This window comes from Physella acuta, unplaced genomic scaffold (assembly GCF_028476545.2).
Source record: "Physella acuta isolate Inbredline_101_S28 unplaced genomic scaffold, ASM2847654v3 ptg000114l, whole genome shotgun sequence".
In the NCBI taxonomy this organism is placed as follows: domain Eukaryota; kingdom Metazoa; phylum Mollusca; class Gastropoda; family Physidae; genus Physella; species Physella acuta.
Window position 1 is genome coordinate 169,334 of NW_026731634.1, and position 18,476 is coordinate 187,809.

Below are 18,476 nucleotides of genomic sequence, written 5' to 3' on the forward strand. Positions count from 1 at the left end.
GCTGTCATCATTTAATATGTTATCAATGCTATGAATACTAATAATACTATCATCAAGTCCACCATCTGATCCTTTAACTGCTGCACCCAATGCTTCTTCAAGACGTTTGAGAAGCTCTGCTTTTGTACCAGTTACGGACAATCCTCTTCCTTTGTTTGAGTTCAGGAACTTTCATTTTTTTGTAATCTTCCATGGTTTGGTCGGCCATTTTAAACCTTCAATGTGACGTACTCATAACTATGACTGAACAATTGATCCATAGTACACAGGTGGCGCTTAATTGGCGGTAGTTGCAATAAAATTTCAGTCTGAAAAATATGCATACCACTCTCTACACAAATAAACGTTTTATTTCTAACACTAGTAACATTGTTTTCCCACCGTATTGTATAATTTTGTCTTGTTTGGATGTCACTTTACAAGATATTGTGTAATTCATTTTTTTACACATTTTTTTCATGTTTTTGTTTTGTTTTTAAACTCACGCAAAATTTACTTCTCCTGTGTGTACTGAACAAGGACAACAACTCTCACAAATAATGCAGAGTTATTATCCCTGGGTTGCGAATAAAAATAAAACCCACTCAAAAGATTTTTTCGGAAAGCTGTTGCTATTTTGGGAGCTGGGGTTTTAGCAGTTGTATTCCTGTAATTTTATGAGTGAGTGGTGTTGTTAAAAGCGGAGACGGCGGCCCAGCATTTGTTGAGTGAAGGTCAGTCAGAAAATGGCTTGTCTACAGTGGTTTTAGTCAATGAAGTTGTTTTTGGGGTTTCTCTGGGGAGATTTGAAAGAGGGGAGGGGGTTAGTTTAAAACAACTGGATGGTTTGAGAATTATTCCAGACGATTGCGGTGATATAACGGGGGACAGTCAATGGTGAGGGAAAACATGGGCTGGGGTTGGGGGAGTTGGGGAGAGTCACACGGGTTGGTGTCGTGTCGGATCTCTTTCACACTCGCTCCCCTGGGGTGTGAGGGGTTGTTGCTGTACTGTTGTCATACATGTCCTCTAGTGATGTGTTGGTCCTAACGTCCTGTATATAAGGTAGAGTGATGTTTGTGGTCATCTACTTCCTCTAGAAATATGTCCCTCATGGTCCTCTAAAAATGTTGATGCGACCCTACTGTGCTGAATGACCCATACAGATAGGTTAACTTGGTCCTTTGTCCTACCAATATCCTCTCTACAGATACTTACAACAATGTTGTCACATATTGACACTATCCTAACTGTTGTCACATAGCAATAAATAAATGTTATAAACACGCCCTTGCAACAAGGGCATAAAAAAGACATACGTTTCTAATATTAAATAAGCTAAAGCCTTATTCAAAAAATATTGTTTCGTTTATTTTTATTCTTAATTTATAGATTATTTTTAAGCACTCTTAATTTAAAAAAAAAGCTTTTCATATATAAGCTTTTTTATTATCATTTAATAAAAATGATTATCTCTGGGCATTGAACTAATTTTCTTCTGCCCCCCCCCCCTACCCCCATTAACTCTCGTTATAACACATTTATCTATATGTTGTCGACGAAATCGTTCCTTATTACATTTTAAAGTGCTTCTTTATTGATCTCCAAAATCAATTTATTTTGGTGAGTTCTAGCACTGTGTAACATATTTACTTTATTCCCCCCCCCCCCCTCAGTTTTCTGGTTTATTATACTCGCACTTTCGGTTCTGGGGATGGGCTGACTTGCCCGCTGGTCTACCGGGAAAAATCCCGGGGCCCCCAGGAAAAATCTCGGTTGGCCCCCCACCTGGAAAAAAAATCTCGGTGGGCCCTCAGGAAAGAAATGTCGGTGGGCCCTCAGGAAAAAACAAACTTGGAGGGCCCCAAGGAAAAGTACTGCAGTAATATTCCTATTAGTGTTTTGATATTTAAAAAAACAATTGCTAATACTTCTCCATTTTACCATTTCCATATCTTTATTTCAAGGTGTAAAACTCTGACTTAAAAACAAATGCACAAAGGAAATTTCAATCTTGCGTTGGGAGTTTCTTTAAAAATTTCCCGGGCCACTGGTTCTGTGTGGATTTGAACCTACAACTTTTACTCTGCATGTGTAGAAGCAATGCAGAAAGATATGACATAATTATCTCTAACGCATTACACGGAATAATTTTAAAAAACCCATTGTAGACACTAAAATGTAATTGTAGTCATAGTTATTGGATGAAACTTCAAAATGAGTTTAATTATTAATACAACAAAACTATAATTAACTAGCGAGATTAGTTTATCTTCAGGTATGTAGAATATAAATGACTTTTGAGTCGAGTTAGGTCAGAAAACTCATACTTAAAGAGAAGAACTCTGATCGATTGTATTATACAAGGGGAGATAAGTGTTGGCCATGGGAGTGGCTTCCCCTTGTTGTCAAGGGGGTTGTTTACGTGTGGAAAGGGTCATACCAAGGTTGGCGCGTACAGGAGACAGTGGGTAATTTGCTCTTGAGGGGTGGAAGTATGTCGAGGTAATGCTAGTGCTGAACGTGAACCTAGTTCAAGAGGTCGCACAAAATGGGAACCTAGTTTTTTGAGGTCGCACCAAATGTGAACCTAATTATTGAGGTCGCAACAAATGTGAACCTTGCTCTTGAGGTCGCACGAAATGTGAACCTAGTTCAAGGTGTCGCACCGGTGCTAAATGGTGATTACAGGGTGATTACAGGGAGATTATCACGTGATTACATGGCAATACCTGGGCGATTACATGGTGATATATTTACTGAATGGTAATGATCGGGCGATGACAGTGCTGAATTTAAACCTAGTGTTGAGGATTTATTAAAAAATGTGCTTCGGGTGAGGTTGATACACTAGCTGATAAACGAGTGATACATGACTTGCTTTTTGGTCATTAGGGTGATTAAGTAATCTTGACGCATTATTGATGTAGGCGTGATACAAGGGTGATACAAGGGTGATACAAGGGTGATACAAGGGTGTTACAATGGTGGTACAAGGGTGATACAAGGGTGGTACAAAGGTGATACAAGGGTGGGAGAAGGGTGATACAAGGGTGTTACAAGGATGATACAAGGGTGGTACAAGGGTGATACAAGGGTGGTACAAAGGTGATACAAGGGTGATACAAGGGTGGTACAATGGTGGTACAAGGGTGATACAAGGGTGGTACAAAGGTGATACAAGGGTGGTAGAAGGGTGATACAAGGGTGGTACAAGGGTGATACAAGGGTGGTACAAGTGTGGTACAAGGGTGGTACAAAGGTGATACAAGGGTGGTAGAAGGGTGATACAAGGGTGGTACAAGGGTGATACAAGGGTGGTACAAGTGTGGTACAAGGGTGATACTGATGGTTTAGTTGATACTAGTATGTGTGGCAATGATCAAATACGTGCACTGACTTGGTTGATTCTTATGCCATGGCCGTCCCCCCCCCCCACCACCCTACCCCCCACCCTCCCCCCTCTTACACCTAGCATGATTGTGTTATCACCAACAGACAGGAAACGTGCCCGTAAAATTTCCCTCCAGCTTTCAGTGTAATTGAATTAGAAAAAAAAACAAATCGAGTCAGATATATACCAGTGGCTGTCGGTACTGTCTGTATGCTCTTTGTTTTACTACCGTGTGTGACGTCAAATAGTTGCTGTCTTTGTTTTACTTGCTGTCTTTCTTGCACTTGTAAGTGACGTTAAATACTTGTTTTCTTAGTTTTACGTACATGTTTTCTTTTCTTTGTTTTACTTGAATGTGACATCAAATAGTTGCTGTCTTTTTTTTTTACTTCTATGTGACGTCAGACACTTGTGGTCTTTGACGTGGATGTGACGTGCTGTCTCTGTTTTATTTCTATGTGACGTCAAGCACTTGCGGTCTTTGTTTGACGACATTTGACGTGGATGTGACCTTTTTCAACCTACAACATCGACCATCTCCGTCAGCGGTGTAAACTTTCAAGGCTGCTGAAATAATGGCTTTTTATTGAAGGCCATTTAGATATTTTGTTACGCGCATGCATTTTTTTTTCTTTAAAAAAACAACAAACAAACGTTTTTACATTCTAAGTCCATTGTATCAATTGCCCATTGTATTTGGGTTGCAAAAAATCCTTGGCTTATTTCCATTGTGGCTAAAACTGCTCAAGCCGTTTCTCAACATCGGATAACTTCCTAAAGATCTTTGACATTAATGCACTGAAACGTTAAAATACGGAGGGAATTAAAAAATCTCTGACAGCCATAGAACAGCGATAATCCTGCCCACCCTACTCCTCCACTAAATCTCTGAATTGAGCTCTTCACTGGATTAGATGATTTCATTCCGTCGTTATTATCCTCTGTATTCCATGGTTAGAGTTTATTTTAGCTACCTCTTTTTCTGTCCCATTGGGTCCTTGTTTTTATTTAATACTAGACTACCCGTTATCTAGTTAGATAACTGTGGGTTTTGGGGGTCATCCATAAATGACATCACGTCTGTCAGCACTTATCATCCCAAAATAACCAGACCCCACATTCAAAAAGACGTTTTTTATATTTTAAAAACTCTACTAAACTCTACTTCATCTGCCCAGTGTCCCGCCAAGTCTCAGACATGTTTGAATTTAAAAAAAAAAACCCATTCCGGCCGAGCATCGCTCTGACCACAGTATCCCTTCATATGCTGAGAACATAGAAACAGGTGAACTCTACTTCACCTGCCCTGTGTCCCGCGAGGTCCTGATAGTCAACCTTATCATTAACATGTAGGCCTTAAGAAAAAATAATTGAAAACATTGTTGTAAAATGAAAATAAATCTTTTTACTATAACTAAATTCATTGTTTTAAACTTTTATAGATAATGTGGTTAATCTACCAATGAATATATCAATAAATTAATTAACGGCTTTAAATTAGTTTGTAATTAACAGTGTGTTTAAGAAGGAACAATATTTACCACCCAAAATCCTATTTTACAGCTCTACATATAATGCAGATTCTCCCAAATAACAAATCAGAAAAACAAACAAACAAAAAAATGAGTTATCAAACGTCACTTTTCAGTCAAAGTTAAGCCATTGCTCTAAAACTTTTTTTAAAAAGTGGTTAATCTACCTATGAATAAATCAATAAATTAATTAACGTCTTTAAATAAATGTGTGATTAACAGTCTGTCTGCAATCAAAAATTGTTCTCTACCTACATACTATTTTACAGCCCCCCATATAGTGGAGTTTCCTCACATTACCAAATCAGACAAACAAATAAATATTCAAACATGTAAACAAACTTGAGTTTTAGTAGTATATAGATTACACCTAAAAATAAACATAGTTCGTAGTGGATATGTTTTTAATACCCCGACTCAAAGAACGTCACATGATCAGAAGAGAGTCACGCCCCAACACTATACCTGATATAATCTCTCATGTATGATCCATCAATCTCCAATCCTACCCTTCATTGCCTACCATGTATGATCCACTATTCTCCAATCCTACCCTTCATAGCCTACCATGTAAGATCCAAAGCTGTCCAATCCTACCTTTAACTGTCTATCATAAATGAAACACACAGGAATAGGCCACTTAAAGTGATAATCCTTTTCAAGCAATGAATTATTCATGAAAAAAAATGATGCGAATGGAGTCCCTGACAAAGAAGGTGAAACTTTAAGCGTGACAACAGAGGGGGCTGTGTAGATCTTGATTTTTTTTTTTACATGAAGGTTATTTCTTTAATCACGTTCCGATGTCTTAATGACAGCTAATTGCGCAGTGGTATAATTAAAATAAAGAATACAATTTGATTTTTAATTTGAAGTTTATTTCATGTGGCTAAAAATTTAATTTTTTTTAAACAAATCTTATCACTACCTTCGTGACCTAGACCCCACCCCACCTTGATATAGACATTTATTGGTAGCCCCCACCCACACATAACACCCTCTTCCACTAACACCCCCATCCCCCCCCCCCAACCCCCTTGAACTAAAACATCTTCCGTTAACTCTCGCCTGTATTGCACGAGTGTGTGTTTGTGTGTGTGTAATGAAATGTTCGGGAAGAGAGACCAAACCCATTCTTGTAGAAACTGTGAAGGGTTTTAACACTGGCACTCTTAGTGTGGTTATTGATTTTGTTTTGTTTTACCAGCGGGGTGGGGGTGTTGTGGGGGTGGGGGTTGGCTAGAGGAGGTCAGTGGGTAATTAGTAGAGGAGTAGGAGTGAAAAAAGGTTGTTTGGTGGGAGATAGATGTAATGTCTACACGGGCTCGTGGTACGTATTGAACCATTGTACTCGTTGTATTGTAGGTATAGATCCATTTGTCCTTGTCAGTGGCGTAGGCAGAGGGGGGTTAGGGGGGGGGGGGTCATAACCCCCCATAGACCCCTCGGTATATATATAAAAAGTATGAGGGGGGGATGCAAATCGAAAGTTTGAGGGGGGGGGGTGCAAATCGAAAGTTTGAGGGGGGGGGGAAGTGCAAATCGAAAGTTTGTCCCCGGGTAAAAATTGGACCCCTCCCCCCCCCCCCCCCCTTGAGACGATCCTGGCTACGCCACTGGTCCTTGTATTCATGTGTAATGATCCATTGAACTTGTTATGTAATCGTATGTAGTGATTCATTGTACGTGTGATGTAAGTGCATTTAATGATCAACTGTGCTGGCGGTGTAATTGTATGTCCCATGCTTGATTCAGTTAAAAGTGAAACAATATTTATTTCCGGGCAAACGGGCTTCGGCCATTGGTCCGTTTTGGGCAAATGGCCTTTTGGGCAAATTGCCTTTTGGGCAAATGCCCTTTTGGGGAAATGTCCTTTTGGTATAACTTCCATTGGGCAAACGTCCTATTGGGAAAATGTCCTTTTGTAAAACAGCGGTTGGGCAAGTGTTAATCGAGCAATTGTCGTAGATTTCAATATTTCACTTATAAATTGTCCGCATGATTTCATAGTCCAGGATCCATTGTTCAAATGGTTTTATAGTATTAACTCATGTATTGTTCATTTGTTCATACGATGTTATATTACGTATGAATCAATTGTCCACTTGGTTTTTATAGTTAAATAGTGATCCATTGTCAACACAATTTCATGGTGCGTATAGATCTTTTGTCCACAATGTATTAAAGTACATAGTGATCCATTGTCAACACGATTTTATAGTGCGTGTAGATCTATTCTTCACATGATTTCACAGTACATATGGGTCAGTGGTCCATCTGATCAGCGAGCTTGTTGTATGTTGAAATACCTCACTCTCCCTTATGTGTAATGTCACGTTGACCTCTAGCCGGAAGTTAATGGCACTGACACCTCGGCTTGTTAAAAAATTTAGTTGACGCTTGGCTTTTTGGGGCGGGCTTTTAACAGGTGTTGGAGCCAAATGCCGGCTTGGTGGAGCTCTTTTCTGATGGTAACATCTAGAAAACATCTACACACCAGAACATCAGTACATCAGAACGTCACCAGAACATCAGAAAACATCTGCACATCAGAACATAGGCATACTGAAACATCAAATTCTTATTTTTAAAACCCGATTTCTTCTTAGAAGATAATATTTCATGCGGTTTTTTTTAAAAAGACATTTGTGTTTTCTTGACAGTTCATTCATTATGCATTCTAATTTCACAAACCTATTATATATATATATATATATATATATATATATATATATATATATATATATATATATACATATATAAAATTATATGGCCACGAATTGTTTTACTGTTACACTTGGTTCATTTTGAACAGAATGTTGTATAAATCTAAAACAAGATTGCAAAATTATGTTTTTCCGTATCAGTGAGATGCAAAACGTCGAGATTTGCAAAAATCTCGATTTTTTTTTTTTGCACGATTACAAGACTTTCTCTATACTTCGTATATACGAGAAAGTAAAAATGCGACAAATGGCCAGTATTTAGTATAGATGAAACCACCATTGTGGTGTGTACATTTTATGGGTTTTCTGTCCTATGTAATACTGCAACAATTACACAACCGCGTCAAATGTTGATATTTGACTTTCAATGATGATAATTTATTTTTTAAGTTGGTATTTTACTTTCAATGTTGCTATTTGACTTTACATGTTGGCATTTGGCTTTAAATATTGCTTTTTTACTTTCAGATCATGAGTATAGCTTTGGCTGACATTGGGTTTGTCATCATGGTGGATTCTTTCACTGTTTATCACGAGCTACAGAAGTGGGAGCTTGGTGCTGATTTTTGTAAAGTGAGTTCAGTTTTATTATTTGTTTTCCTACTCCCCTTTTAAAAAAAATTATAATAATAAACGTAAGGATTTCTCTTTAGACCTAGCCATCTATTGGAAGATGAAATAGATGTAATATGTTCCTTGACATCGTAGGGATAGTGTGGTCAGCACTATGCCCAGTCGTATACAGTGACAAGACTGAACCGGGATCCGAACTGAGGCACTTCCGGGTAACAAGTCAAACTCTACCATTCGCCACTTCCGTTTCACGTCTTTTCTAAAATATCGTTCACAAATTCTTTTTTTTTTATAGTTTAAAACAGGGGTCTCCAAACTTTTCAGTCCGAGGGCCGCATTACCCAACAAATTTCAGTTCGAGGCCAGTTTCTTCCAGGCATGTCTTTGATTTCTCTGGGCAAAGTTCCTCAGCCATCACCAACAGACGATTTTTCCTTGGAAAAAAGATCTCCGCGGGCCGGATGAGAGGACTTCGCGGGCCGCATCCGGCCCGCGGGCCGTAGTTTGGAGACCCCTGGTTTAAAAAAAGTATTTTATTAAAGTAAATAAGCGTTTTTCAGCCGTTAGCCAAATGAAGTAGAGTGTATCTGTTTCAGTGACCTCTGCATATAAAAGTATAATGTGGCCAGTTCTATTCCCAAACCGCTTTGATTATCCTTAAAGTGAGTCAAGTACTATCAGAGTGGGGTCGGGTCAGGCACCTGCCAGTGACTCAAGTTTGGCATACGAAAGCCAGACTTCCGGTCTAGCAGTCCCGTGCTGTAACGTCCGATGACGCGATCATCTCTTTTAATGATTGGTTTAAAAAATATTTTTTTGTTTTTTGTTTTAGTTGTAGCTTCCCCCCCCCCCCCCATCAACCCCCACCACCAGAGGCAAACTTTCCATTTGCACCCCCCCCCCCCTCAAACTTTCAATTTGCACCTCTCCCCCCCCCCCCATATATTTTTTATGTTTATAATGCAAAACTGCATCTAAAATGAGATTTTAATTTGTTTTTCCAACTCATTTTGGCGCCCCCTTAGGTCGGCGCCAGGGGATATATGTACCCCCTCCCTCCTAACGCCCCTGCCACACCCTCACTTCCCCGAAAAAATAGCGCAAAAAAAAGTAGACCACATAACGTAAATATTTTTCTCTATAGAGAATTTTGATGGTTCAATGTAATATTTTACTGAACTCTCCCCCCCCCCCCCCAAAGTAATTGTACGTTTCAACTCCAGACGCTGTTCTCATGTAGCGGTCCCAGTACTCATCTCTCAGCACGTGACTCGATGGCCCAGAAAGCGCTGACCACCACTGCACTCATCACCCCCCCCCCACTTGACCAACCCACTCTTTAACAATTCTAAAGCCCGAGTGACCGACATCCGCCCTACATCACTGTCCTAGTTAGTGATAGGTCAAGGCTATAAAGTTTAGATTCCTTAAGTGATTAGGTCTGGGGGAGGGGGGGGGGGGGCATCGGAGTTATTTAGATAAATCTACATAGTAAAGAGAGTGGATCTGCAGCTTAAATTAACTTGAAAGCATTCTTGTTTTAGCGATCCTGTCTTTTATCCTACGTTAAGTTTTTTATGAAACGTTTTTTAAAAATAAATATTTTATGGAAATATTTTTGGACTTGAAAAGGTGTTTATGGTTGGAAGACTAAGCCGAAAAGCACACTGATTATAAATTAGTTTCAGGGGAGTTATAAACTGTGAGTTATGTCTTTGATACTAGGCTTTAAAGTCGGTGAGTTCATTCGGTGGAACTACATTAGCTAAACGCACAAGTCAATAACTACATTAGCTACACACATGTGTAGTTACATCATCTACACTCACACTAGTGAACAACAACATCAACTACACGTACACAAGTCAACAGCTACATCAACTACACGCACACAAGTCAACAACTACATCATCTACACACACACAAGTCAATAACTACATCATCTACACGTACACAAGTCAACAACTACATCATCTACACTCACACAAGTCAACAACTACATCATCTACACTCACACAAGTCAACAACTACATCAGCTACATGCACAACAGTTGTTACACCAACACTCACGCAAATCAGTAGCTTTAACAGATCCACGCTGTATATAATCACATATTTTATCAACATAGCACACGACTTAAAAAAAAAAGTTTGTAATGAATCCTTTAAGTAAGTTTTGTGTTAGTAGACAAGTATTTTCAGAATTCTCTTACATCCAATGCCACTAGTCAAATGACTATTGGTTTATAAAAAGGAAAATAAGTTTCCTATATACACTATTATTTTATACAAATTGCAAACCAGAATTTTAAAAAATAAAGTTGATTTGATTAAGCTTATTTAACTTGAAAATTAGGACAAAATAAATCGTGATGACCCAGATATATAAAGGGAAATAAACAGAACAAGTTAAAACTTCTACAAAATATTTTTAAACACCCGATTTCCTCCATCGTTGTAAAATTAACCATGTACGCGTAGAGCTTATAATTTGTTGTTTTTAGCTTTCAGACTTAATTATCCAACGTGTAATACATTTCCATTTTTTTAAAAGACAAAATTTAAAGATCCATTTGAAATATTTCCCCTGTTAGTTTTCTATTTCCTCCAATTTCCTTTCGTACAACCTTCACACTCGTGAACTCTATGTACTGGAAGAGTTGTCGTTTTGACTCATTTGTCTCCCTTGATTTCAGTTGAAAGGATTACGCTGTGGCATTTTATGAATAATTCATAATGAATATGTAAATGAACCGCTTTGAGTTAGGTTTCGTAATTGAGACTTTAAACAAATATTATGTGTAAACCTGTTAAGAAAAGTATTTTCCTATGAATTATAGTCAAGCTGCGCGAAATATATTATGTATGAGCAACATTTATTCTGGTAAAAGCGTATGAATTCTTTCTAAGTTAAAAAATGAAGTCGTAGGGATAGGCAAATTGCAATGAAGTGTCTAAAGTATGACAGAAAGTGTATTTTACTAAGTCTGAGTGCCGTTAAATATATTAAGTTGTACAGACAGCCAAATTGCAATGAAGTGTACCTAGTATGACAGACAGTGTATTTTACTAAGTCAGAGTGCCGTTAAATATATTAAGTTGTACAGACAGAGCCGCAACGAAATCTATTTAACAGGACAGACAGTTTAACTGTTGAAGTCAGTCGGTTGAGAAGGGAGCTAAATCCTTTCACGTCCGCTTCGATTAACTGATTATCTGTTAAAGATAAGCAGAGATGACAAAATGGCGGCTGTTGGCAACCTGACACGTGATGTCTACCCAATAACGTGCTGCTGCTAGTTTTTCTTTAAAATGTTTCAAATTTCGTTTAGCCAACCACAGTTGGATATTTTTTTAGTTGAGTAATAATTTACAATTGCAATATTTTTCCCCACTCACATTTTACCTCCACACGATCTAGACCTTCAATGACTTTAAATTGTCATTACATAGACGTACAATGATCCTCCCCCCCCCCCCCTCCACAGATTTGACCCACAATAAGATTTTCTATCCCAACAACGATGACCTACTTCCAAACACTCTTGACCTACTTCCCAACAATGTTGACCTACTTAGCCTTTTTCTCCCCACACAATGTTAATTACCTCTCTCTCCCCACAATGTTAACCTTTTCATTTTCTCCTTACACAATGTTGACCTCAACCTCCATCCCTACAATGTTGACCTTCAATAACCTCTCCCCACACAATGTTAACCTTGACCTTTTCTCCCCAAACAATGTTGACCTTCAATAACCTCTCCCCACACAATGTTAACCTTGACCTTTTCTCCCCACACAATTTTCTCCCCACAATAACCTCTCTCTCCCCACAATGTTAACATTGACCTTTTCTCTCCCCACACCGTTAACCTTGATCTTTTCTCTCCCCACAATGTTAACCTTGACCTTTTCTCGCCCCACACCGTTAACTTTGACCTTTTCTCTCCCCCACAGACGTGGATGATCCTTGACGTGGCCCTGCCCAGCGTGGCCCTACTGGCCCTGATGCTGCTCAACATCGACCGCGTCCTCTTCACCTACAAGACCGAGTGCTACCAGCACGTCATGCAGAACACGTCCGTGCACGTCCTAGCCCTTCTGGCGCCCTGGTGCATCAGCTGCGCCGTCGTCTGCACCCTGTGGCTCGGCTTCCCCGCCATGGAGCCGCTCCCCGGGCTCTGCATGTACGGCATCGTCAAGGAAGCCAACACCATCTCCAACTGCCTGACCGTGTTCCTCCCATCCGTTTTAATCCTGATTCTACTCATCTTCATCTTCATCGCCGTCATCGGTGAGATGCCGACCGCCAGCCATTTTGGCTCCATCCAGCAACAGTTCAGCCTCCCCAACAACCCGCGCACCCAAACCAACAGCAGCGACAACAGCGTCAACGGTCACTCCCGTACCGACCTCGACCGAACCAGATCCGTCGCTACGACTTCTTTAACAAGCTCAACCCACGCCAGGCGTCAAAGACGGTTCGTGGCGGCTCTCTTAGCCGTGGACTTTGTCAGCCTGTCCATCACCTTACCCTACTCAGCCTACAGTATGGTCAGCACGGACTGCCGAGACGTCCAAAGCTGCGATTCTTTAATGACTCTCTTCCAAACCCTCGCGTGGATGCGTTCTTCCGTCGCCTGTTTCAGACCGATCCTTTTCATCTTCCTCACAGACATCTACCAATCCATGAAACGAAGATTCGTTCGTTGGTACTTAGGCGAGCAGGGTCTAACCCGCGAGATCAGCAGCCTTAACAGACGCGAAGCCCAGGTGTTGTATACACCTGCACGCAACGATTACATCACCCTGACTCACGTGGGGACCAGAAGCACGTGCGGGTTCAGTTGCCGGAACGAGTCGACCACGACGACGTCCGTCATGACGCCGCCCCAGTCCCCGTACATCCAGCAGAACTCGGACTTTAAGCCCAAGAAGAACGGGATGTTGTTTAGTGCTCTGTTTAAGGACGACAATGACGGCTCGTTTGTGTGATATTCTTGTTGCACTTGTTACTTGTTGCTAGTTTGTTACTGGTTTGTTATTAGTTTGTTACTGGTTTGTTACTCCTATATCCTGGTATTTTTTTCTAATAAAAATATATTTAAACAATCTCAAATGGTGTATAGATCTATATTCTTTTGTAAAATATTTCGTAAAAAAAAAAAAAAAATTAAACGTCGGCAGGTGGCATTGAAGTAAGCTGTAGTATATCTATACACACCCTTACCCTAATTATAACCATGGCCTTAATCCTAATCCTAAACCCAACCCCAATCAAGATACGTATGAGAACTTGTTCCTTTGTGGCCCCTGGGTAGATTGGGCTTCAGCCACACCTCTCCACCGGACTCGGTTTCAAGCAGATCTCTTTATTTGCGCCCACGTAAGCCCGGCAACCCTTGCCTCATCTACTGTCCTTCTCCAGTATTTCCTTGTCCGGCCTACTTTCCTCTTTCCCCTAGATTGCAGTCCAATATTTTCCTTGCGACATTATACCATTCTCTTCCTTCTCAGGGTATGCCCAATCCATCCCCATATGCGTGCTTTACTGTCATTGACACGTATAACGATACCCAAATTATATAAGACACTGTACTATTTATTTTTCAAAAAATTCAATATTTAGTTTATCGCTTCATGTTTCTTCACCAAACTTTGAACTCTAAACCTACATTTTATTTACACTAACCTTGAATCACCATATCGATTCTTGCACGTTTTACTCTGACCTTTAAACCCCTCAAATCTTTACCCCCATTAGTCTTTATCCCTGTAATCTTCACCCTCCAATCTCGTCAACCTATCGCGAGACCAACACCAACAACCGCGTACTCACACTGGCATAGATACTCGGCTCACAGACTCAACACTAGCCGGCACGTGCCCGGCCATGTCTCGGTACCGTGTGAGTAGATTAGGTGATAGCGGCTTACCTGGCTTCCCCGACAGATGGGCACGAGATTAAGCCGGGGCCTAAGTCTGCGCATGCGTGAGACGGGGTCGGGAGCCGGGGCTTTATCGTCCCCGGGGGATCAGGTTTAAAGCTGGAGCTGGCCTTTGTATGTCGGTCACCCCCACACACAGACTGTGGGGATTAGGTCACCCCCCACACAGGCTGTGGGGAGCAGGTCACACCTACATATATGTTGTGGGGAGCAGGTCACCCCCACACACAGGTTGTAAGGAGCAGGTCACCCCCCACACACAGGTTGTAAGGAGCAGGTCACCCCCCACACACAGGTTGTGAGGAGCAGGTCACCCCACACCAAAGGCGTAGCGACCCTTCCTGGCGCCCGGGGACAAACTTTTCGATTTTCAACCCCCCCCCCCCCGTTCAAGATTTCGATTTGCACCCCCCCCCCCCTCAAACTTTCGATTTGCACCCCCCCCCTCCCTCAAGATTTCGATTTGCACCCCCCTCAACCTTTCAATTTATTTTTCCAACCCATTTTGGCGCCACCTGAGGTCGGCGCCCGATGTCCCCCCTCGCCCCCCCCCCCCCTCGCTACGATACTGCCCCACACACACACAGGCTGTGAGGAGCAGGTCACCCCCCCCCCCCCCCACACACACACAGGCTGTGAGGAGCAGGGTGCAATGCATGTTCTTTATTTTTCTATTGTTGAAAAAAAACATCGAAAACTTACGCCGTCATATAAGCTGTTTGATAAAGTTGTTTAAAAAAAATAAAAACTGACCTGTTGTGGAGTTTAACAAATATAAAAGCATCACAACTGTTGCTTGTGTCACATTTTATTCTCAGCTTAATTAAATAAACTTTTTTTTTCTATTTTAACTAAAATTTAAAGAACAATACACTTAGCCTGTCGGCAGTCAATGTTTATCTGTGTCATGGGTTATTATTAAATTACAATTACATTAAAATATCTAAATAGACGAAGTTAAAATAATTTATACACAATTTAAGTAGACCCATCTATGAATACCAAGATGTACATTTCAATAAATAAACGGCTCCAAAGTCTTAACAGACTGATAGAGCAAGTCTAATAGCCTGAGCAGCAACTTATAAAGAGCAATCTGATTGGCTAAAGGAAGAAAGCGACATAAACATTATTGGACATATAATACCTAACAATACCTTTGTTGACCTGAATGGAACTCCCTTGAACTGATTTGACCCAAGTGGCCAAAAATAGAACCAAAGTAAATAGTATGAGAAAATTTTAAAACAAAAATGTGATATTTTACTTTGTCTTTACTTCACGAGCGTTTTAATAAATAAGCAGATATTTGATATTTTTTTTCGTGAAACTTTTGGCAAGTGTTTTTAAAACAACTGTACAGCTTTCGGGATTTTAAAAATTCATGTGAGCTTTTGACTCGAGTACAATACGGTAGGTGCCAGGAATCTTTGATTGTAAGCGTGGCACAGCGTGTCTGGCATTGACTGTAATTTTCTCTCTCTCAAATATCAGACAGTTATCTAACCTGGTGGGTTTTAGAGGCTATTTTCTGTCTGTAGGAGGGCGCCACCTATGGCGTCTAAAAATAGCGTGGGTTGCTTATCTCGCGAGAACTTGTACTCGAGTTGTGAGGTTGGTTTGGCGTCAATTGATGTGGCTGCCATAGGGTTGGTGGGTTTTTTTTTTTTTTGTAAATGTGTTTTGGGTTGGGTTGTGGCGGTAATGCAATATCAATTTTTGGGTTGGCGAAGAATTACGTTACAGTAAGTAGAATGGGACGGCGTAGCCAAGTAGTGGAGTACTAGACAACTAACCCGAATGTCACGAGTTCGAATCCGGGTTTTAAATCAGTAGAATGTCCCTGAGACTACCCAGCTAAGATGGGTACCTTACACGTAATTTGTACCTTGTTAAACAGCCTCCACAAACTATAACCTCTACTTGTTTATTTCTAAAGAAGCCCTAAGTTCAACTAATAATCACTAGAATAGAAAAAAGGGGAAATATTGCAACAATTTAGAATAAACATAGAATTTCAAATGCAAATAGGGTATTTACAATTTTTCATGTTCTCATACAATTTCTTTTCATTAAACACACGTTTTCCGATACAATATCACGTAACCAACTGTATCTCTAATGAACTAACCAACAGTATCTCTTCTCTAATGAACAACCAACTGTATCTCTAATGAAGAATGTGAACTGGGATGTGGGAGGGAAATGGGAGCTAAAAACCTCAGGGTTTCAAGGGGGATTAGACCAGTTGTGTTGCTGATTAGCTTGGGTGATCTGGTTTGTGTATGTTCTGTGTTAGACGTTCTCAAGAGAACACGTGTCACATACAAACATATAGGTACACACATACACTGATACACCTCCACCCCCCCCCACTATACACTAATTTATATATATATATATATATATATATATATATATATATATATATATATATATATATATATATATATATATATTTGAAGAAATTCTTGCATTTCACTGTTGACGTTGTGATGGCTTGTTTTTTTATGACAACAATACTACCAACAACAAAATTTATTTCAACGACGTCGTGCAACATTCACCCACCCTGTCGGACATTCTCATGTCTGTCATATTTTATTTCTTAAGGTACCGTAGATGCTGCATGACATTGTTTGTCCCTGCTCACCCCTCACCAAAGTCCTCACCCCCTATTATCACATCGTCACAGGAGCTTACAGCACCCCCCTCCCCCAGGGAACCCCCACCGCTCTCAATTCTTGCTCACTAGATACGTATACCCCAGTACACCAACAACAACATCAGCGACAATAAATAACTATACGAACCTTCAAGTGGTCTGTTAAGTAAAACCCAGTCGTTAGAAAAAAAATCAACTTTCTGCTGAATCATCTTGTATACAGCCGGAAGTAGGTCATACGTAGGTCTCCGGTGACCTAGTTAGATTCGATGTATCTTATTTAACAAATGAACGGCAGCTGTTTCTGGCCCATTATTTTTTTTTTTTTTTTTTTTTTTGTTTTTTTTTGTTAACTTAATCAAGTCATTTCTTGACGTAGGTTGAAACAAAAAATGTTTGATTAAACTGAAACTCATCTTCATCGTCTTATGTCCAGGAAATATTTTATACTGCTGGCCACTCCTACGCACATAGGGTACATGACAATTTGCTTAGACCCGGCCTGGCAGGTAATGAGCTGTTTGAAGTGTTTTTTTTAAAGGGAGCGTCCAGAAATGACGTCACTTGATTAATTAAAGGAAATGGGGGATCATGTTTTTAACTTTTTTAAGATAAAGAACGATAGGTGGGGATATTGTGCGAGTGAGGGTGAGTGGGGAAATATGCCGTCTTGACAAAATTGTATTTCCATGGGGAAACTTTATATTAGTTGTATGTGTTCAGTTTAAACTACACATATAGCCATACGAGTATCTATGAATTGTATGTGTTCAGTTTAAAGTAGACACATATCGATAGGGGTATGTATTTATTGTATGTGTTCAGTTTAAAGTAGACATACAGCCATACTTTTGCTCACTGCTTCATAGCTTTGGCTGAGCTTCTAAATCTAATGTAGTGCAATCTTTAGAGCACAGGTTCCCAACCTGGGGGTCGCGACCCCCCTGGGGGTCGCGAAGGGCTTTCTGGGGGGTCGCCAACTGGTATACTAAACCTTAGTAATTTGAAACAAAACATAAATATTTAGAATAATTTTTTGAAATTCGGCTTTACCAACATCACTGGAAAGGGAACAGAGAAGAAGCAAAGCGTACTGTACAAAGTCATTCGAAACACACCAAAAAATATATGGAGTTCTTTCGTCGGTATGAAGCTAGTTGCAAACGTCAGAGTCTTGATCGAACAGGAAGTTTTCACCAAGGAAACACAGCATTAGTGCTAGCATCACATGAAGTCGCGACAGAAAATGCCAAGCAAAAAAATAAACACAATAGGAGAAAATCTCATCAAACGCTGCATGTTGATGGTGGTGAAGTTAATTCTTACATGTCCGTAGATGTTAAATAACACATTTTTATTGAAATTAAGCTTTCACCATTAGTTGCTTTTCAAGTTGATAAATCAACAGACGTGAGTTCGTGTTCGCAGTTGCTAGTCTTTGTCTATATTCATTCAGATGATAGCAAAGAAGAGTTGCTCTTTTGTGAAGAAAGCATGGAGAAAATAAATACGCTTTAAAAAAAAATTAAATGATTAAAAATGGGTTAAAACGGCTGTGAGGGTTTGTACGGATGGTGCACCATCTATGTTTAGGTCAAAATCGAGCTTTCAGAAAGCAGAAAAGATTTAGCTCCCTAACCACTGCCCTCACCAATCGC

The 18,476-nt window shown here is 40.1% G+C and overlaps 1 protein-coding gene across 2 annotated transcripts in view; it reads left to right on the forward strand.

Annotated features, from left to right (window-relative positions):
- Positions 1-13,279, forward strand: part of LOC131934640 (5-hydroxytryptamine receptor 1D-like) — a 55,263-nt gene extending 41,984 nt beyond the window's left edge. For both annotated transcript variants that reach the window (XM_059290710.1, XM_059290709.1), the window contains 2 exons: positions 8,100-8,204; positions 12,163-13,279. In XM_059290710.1, coding sequence (XP_059146693.1) covers positions 8,100-8,204; positions 12,163-13,200 — 1,143 coding nt within the window. In that variant the 3' untranslated portion in view covers positions 13,201-13,279. The remainder of the gene's footprint in view (positions 1-8,099; positions 8,205-12,162) is intronic.
- Positions 13,280-18,476: the final 5,197 nt, after the last annotated feature.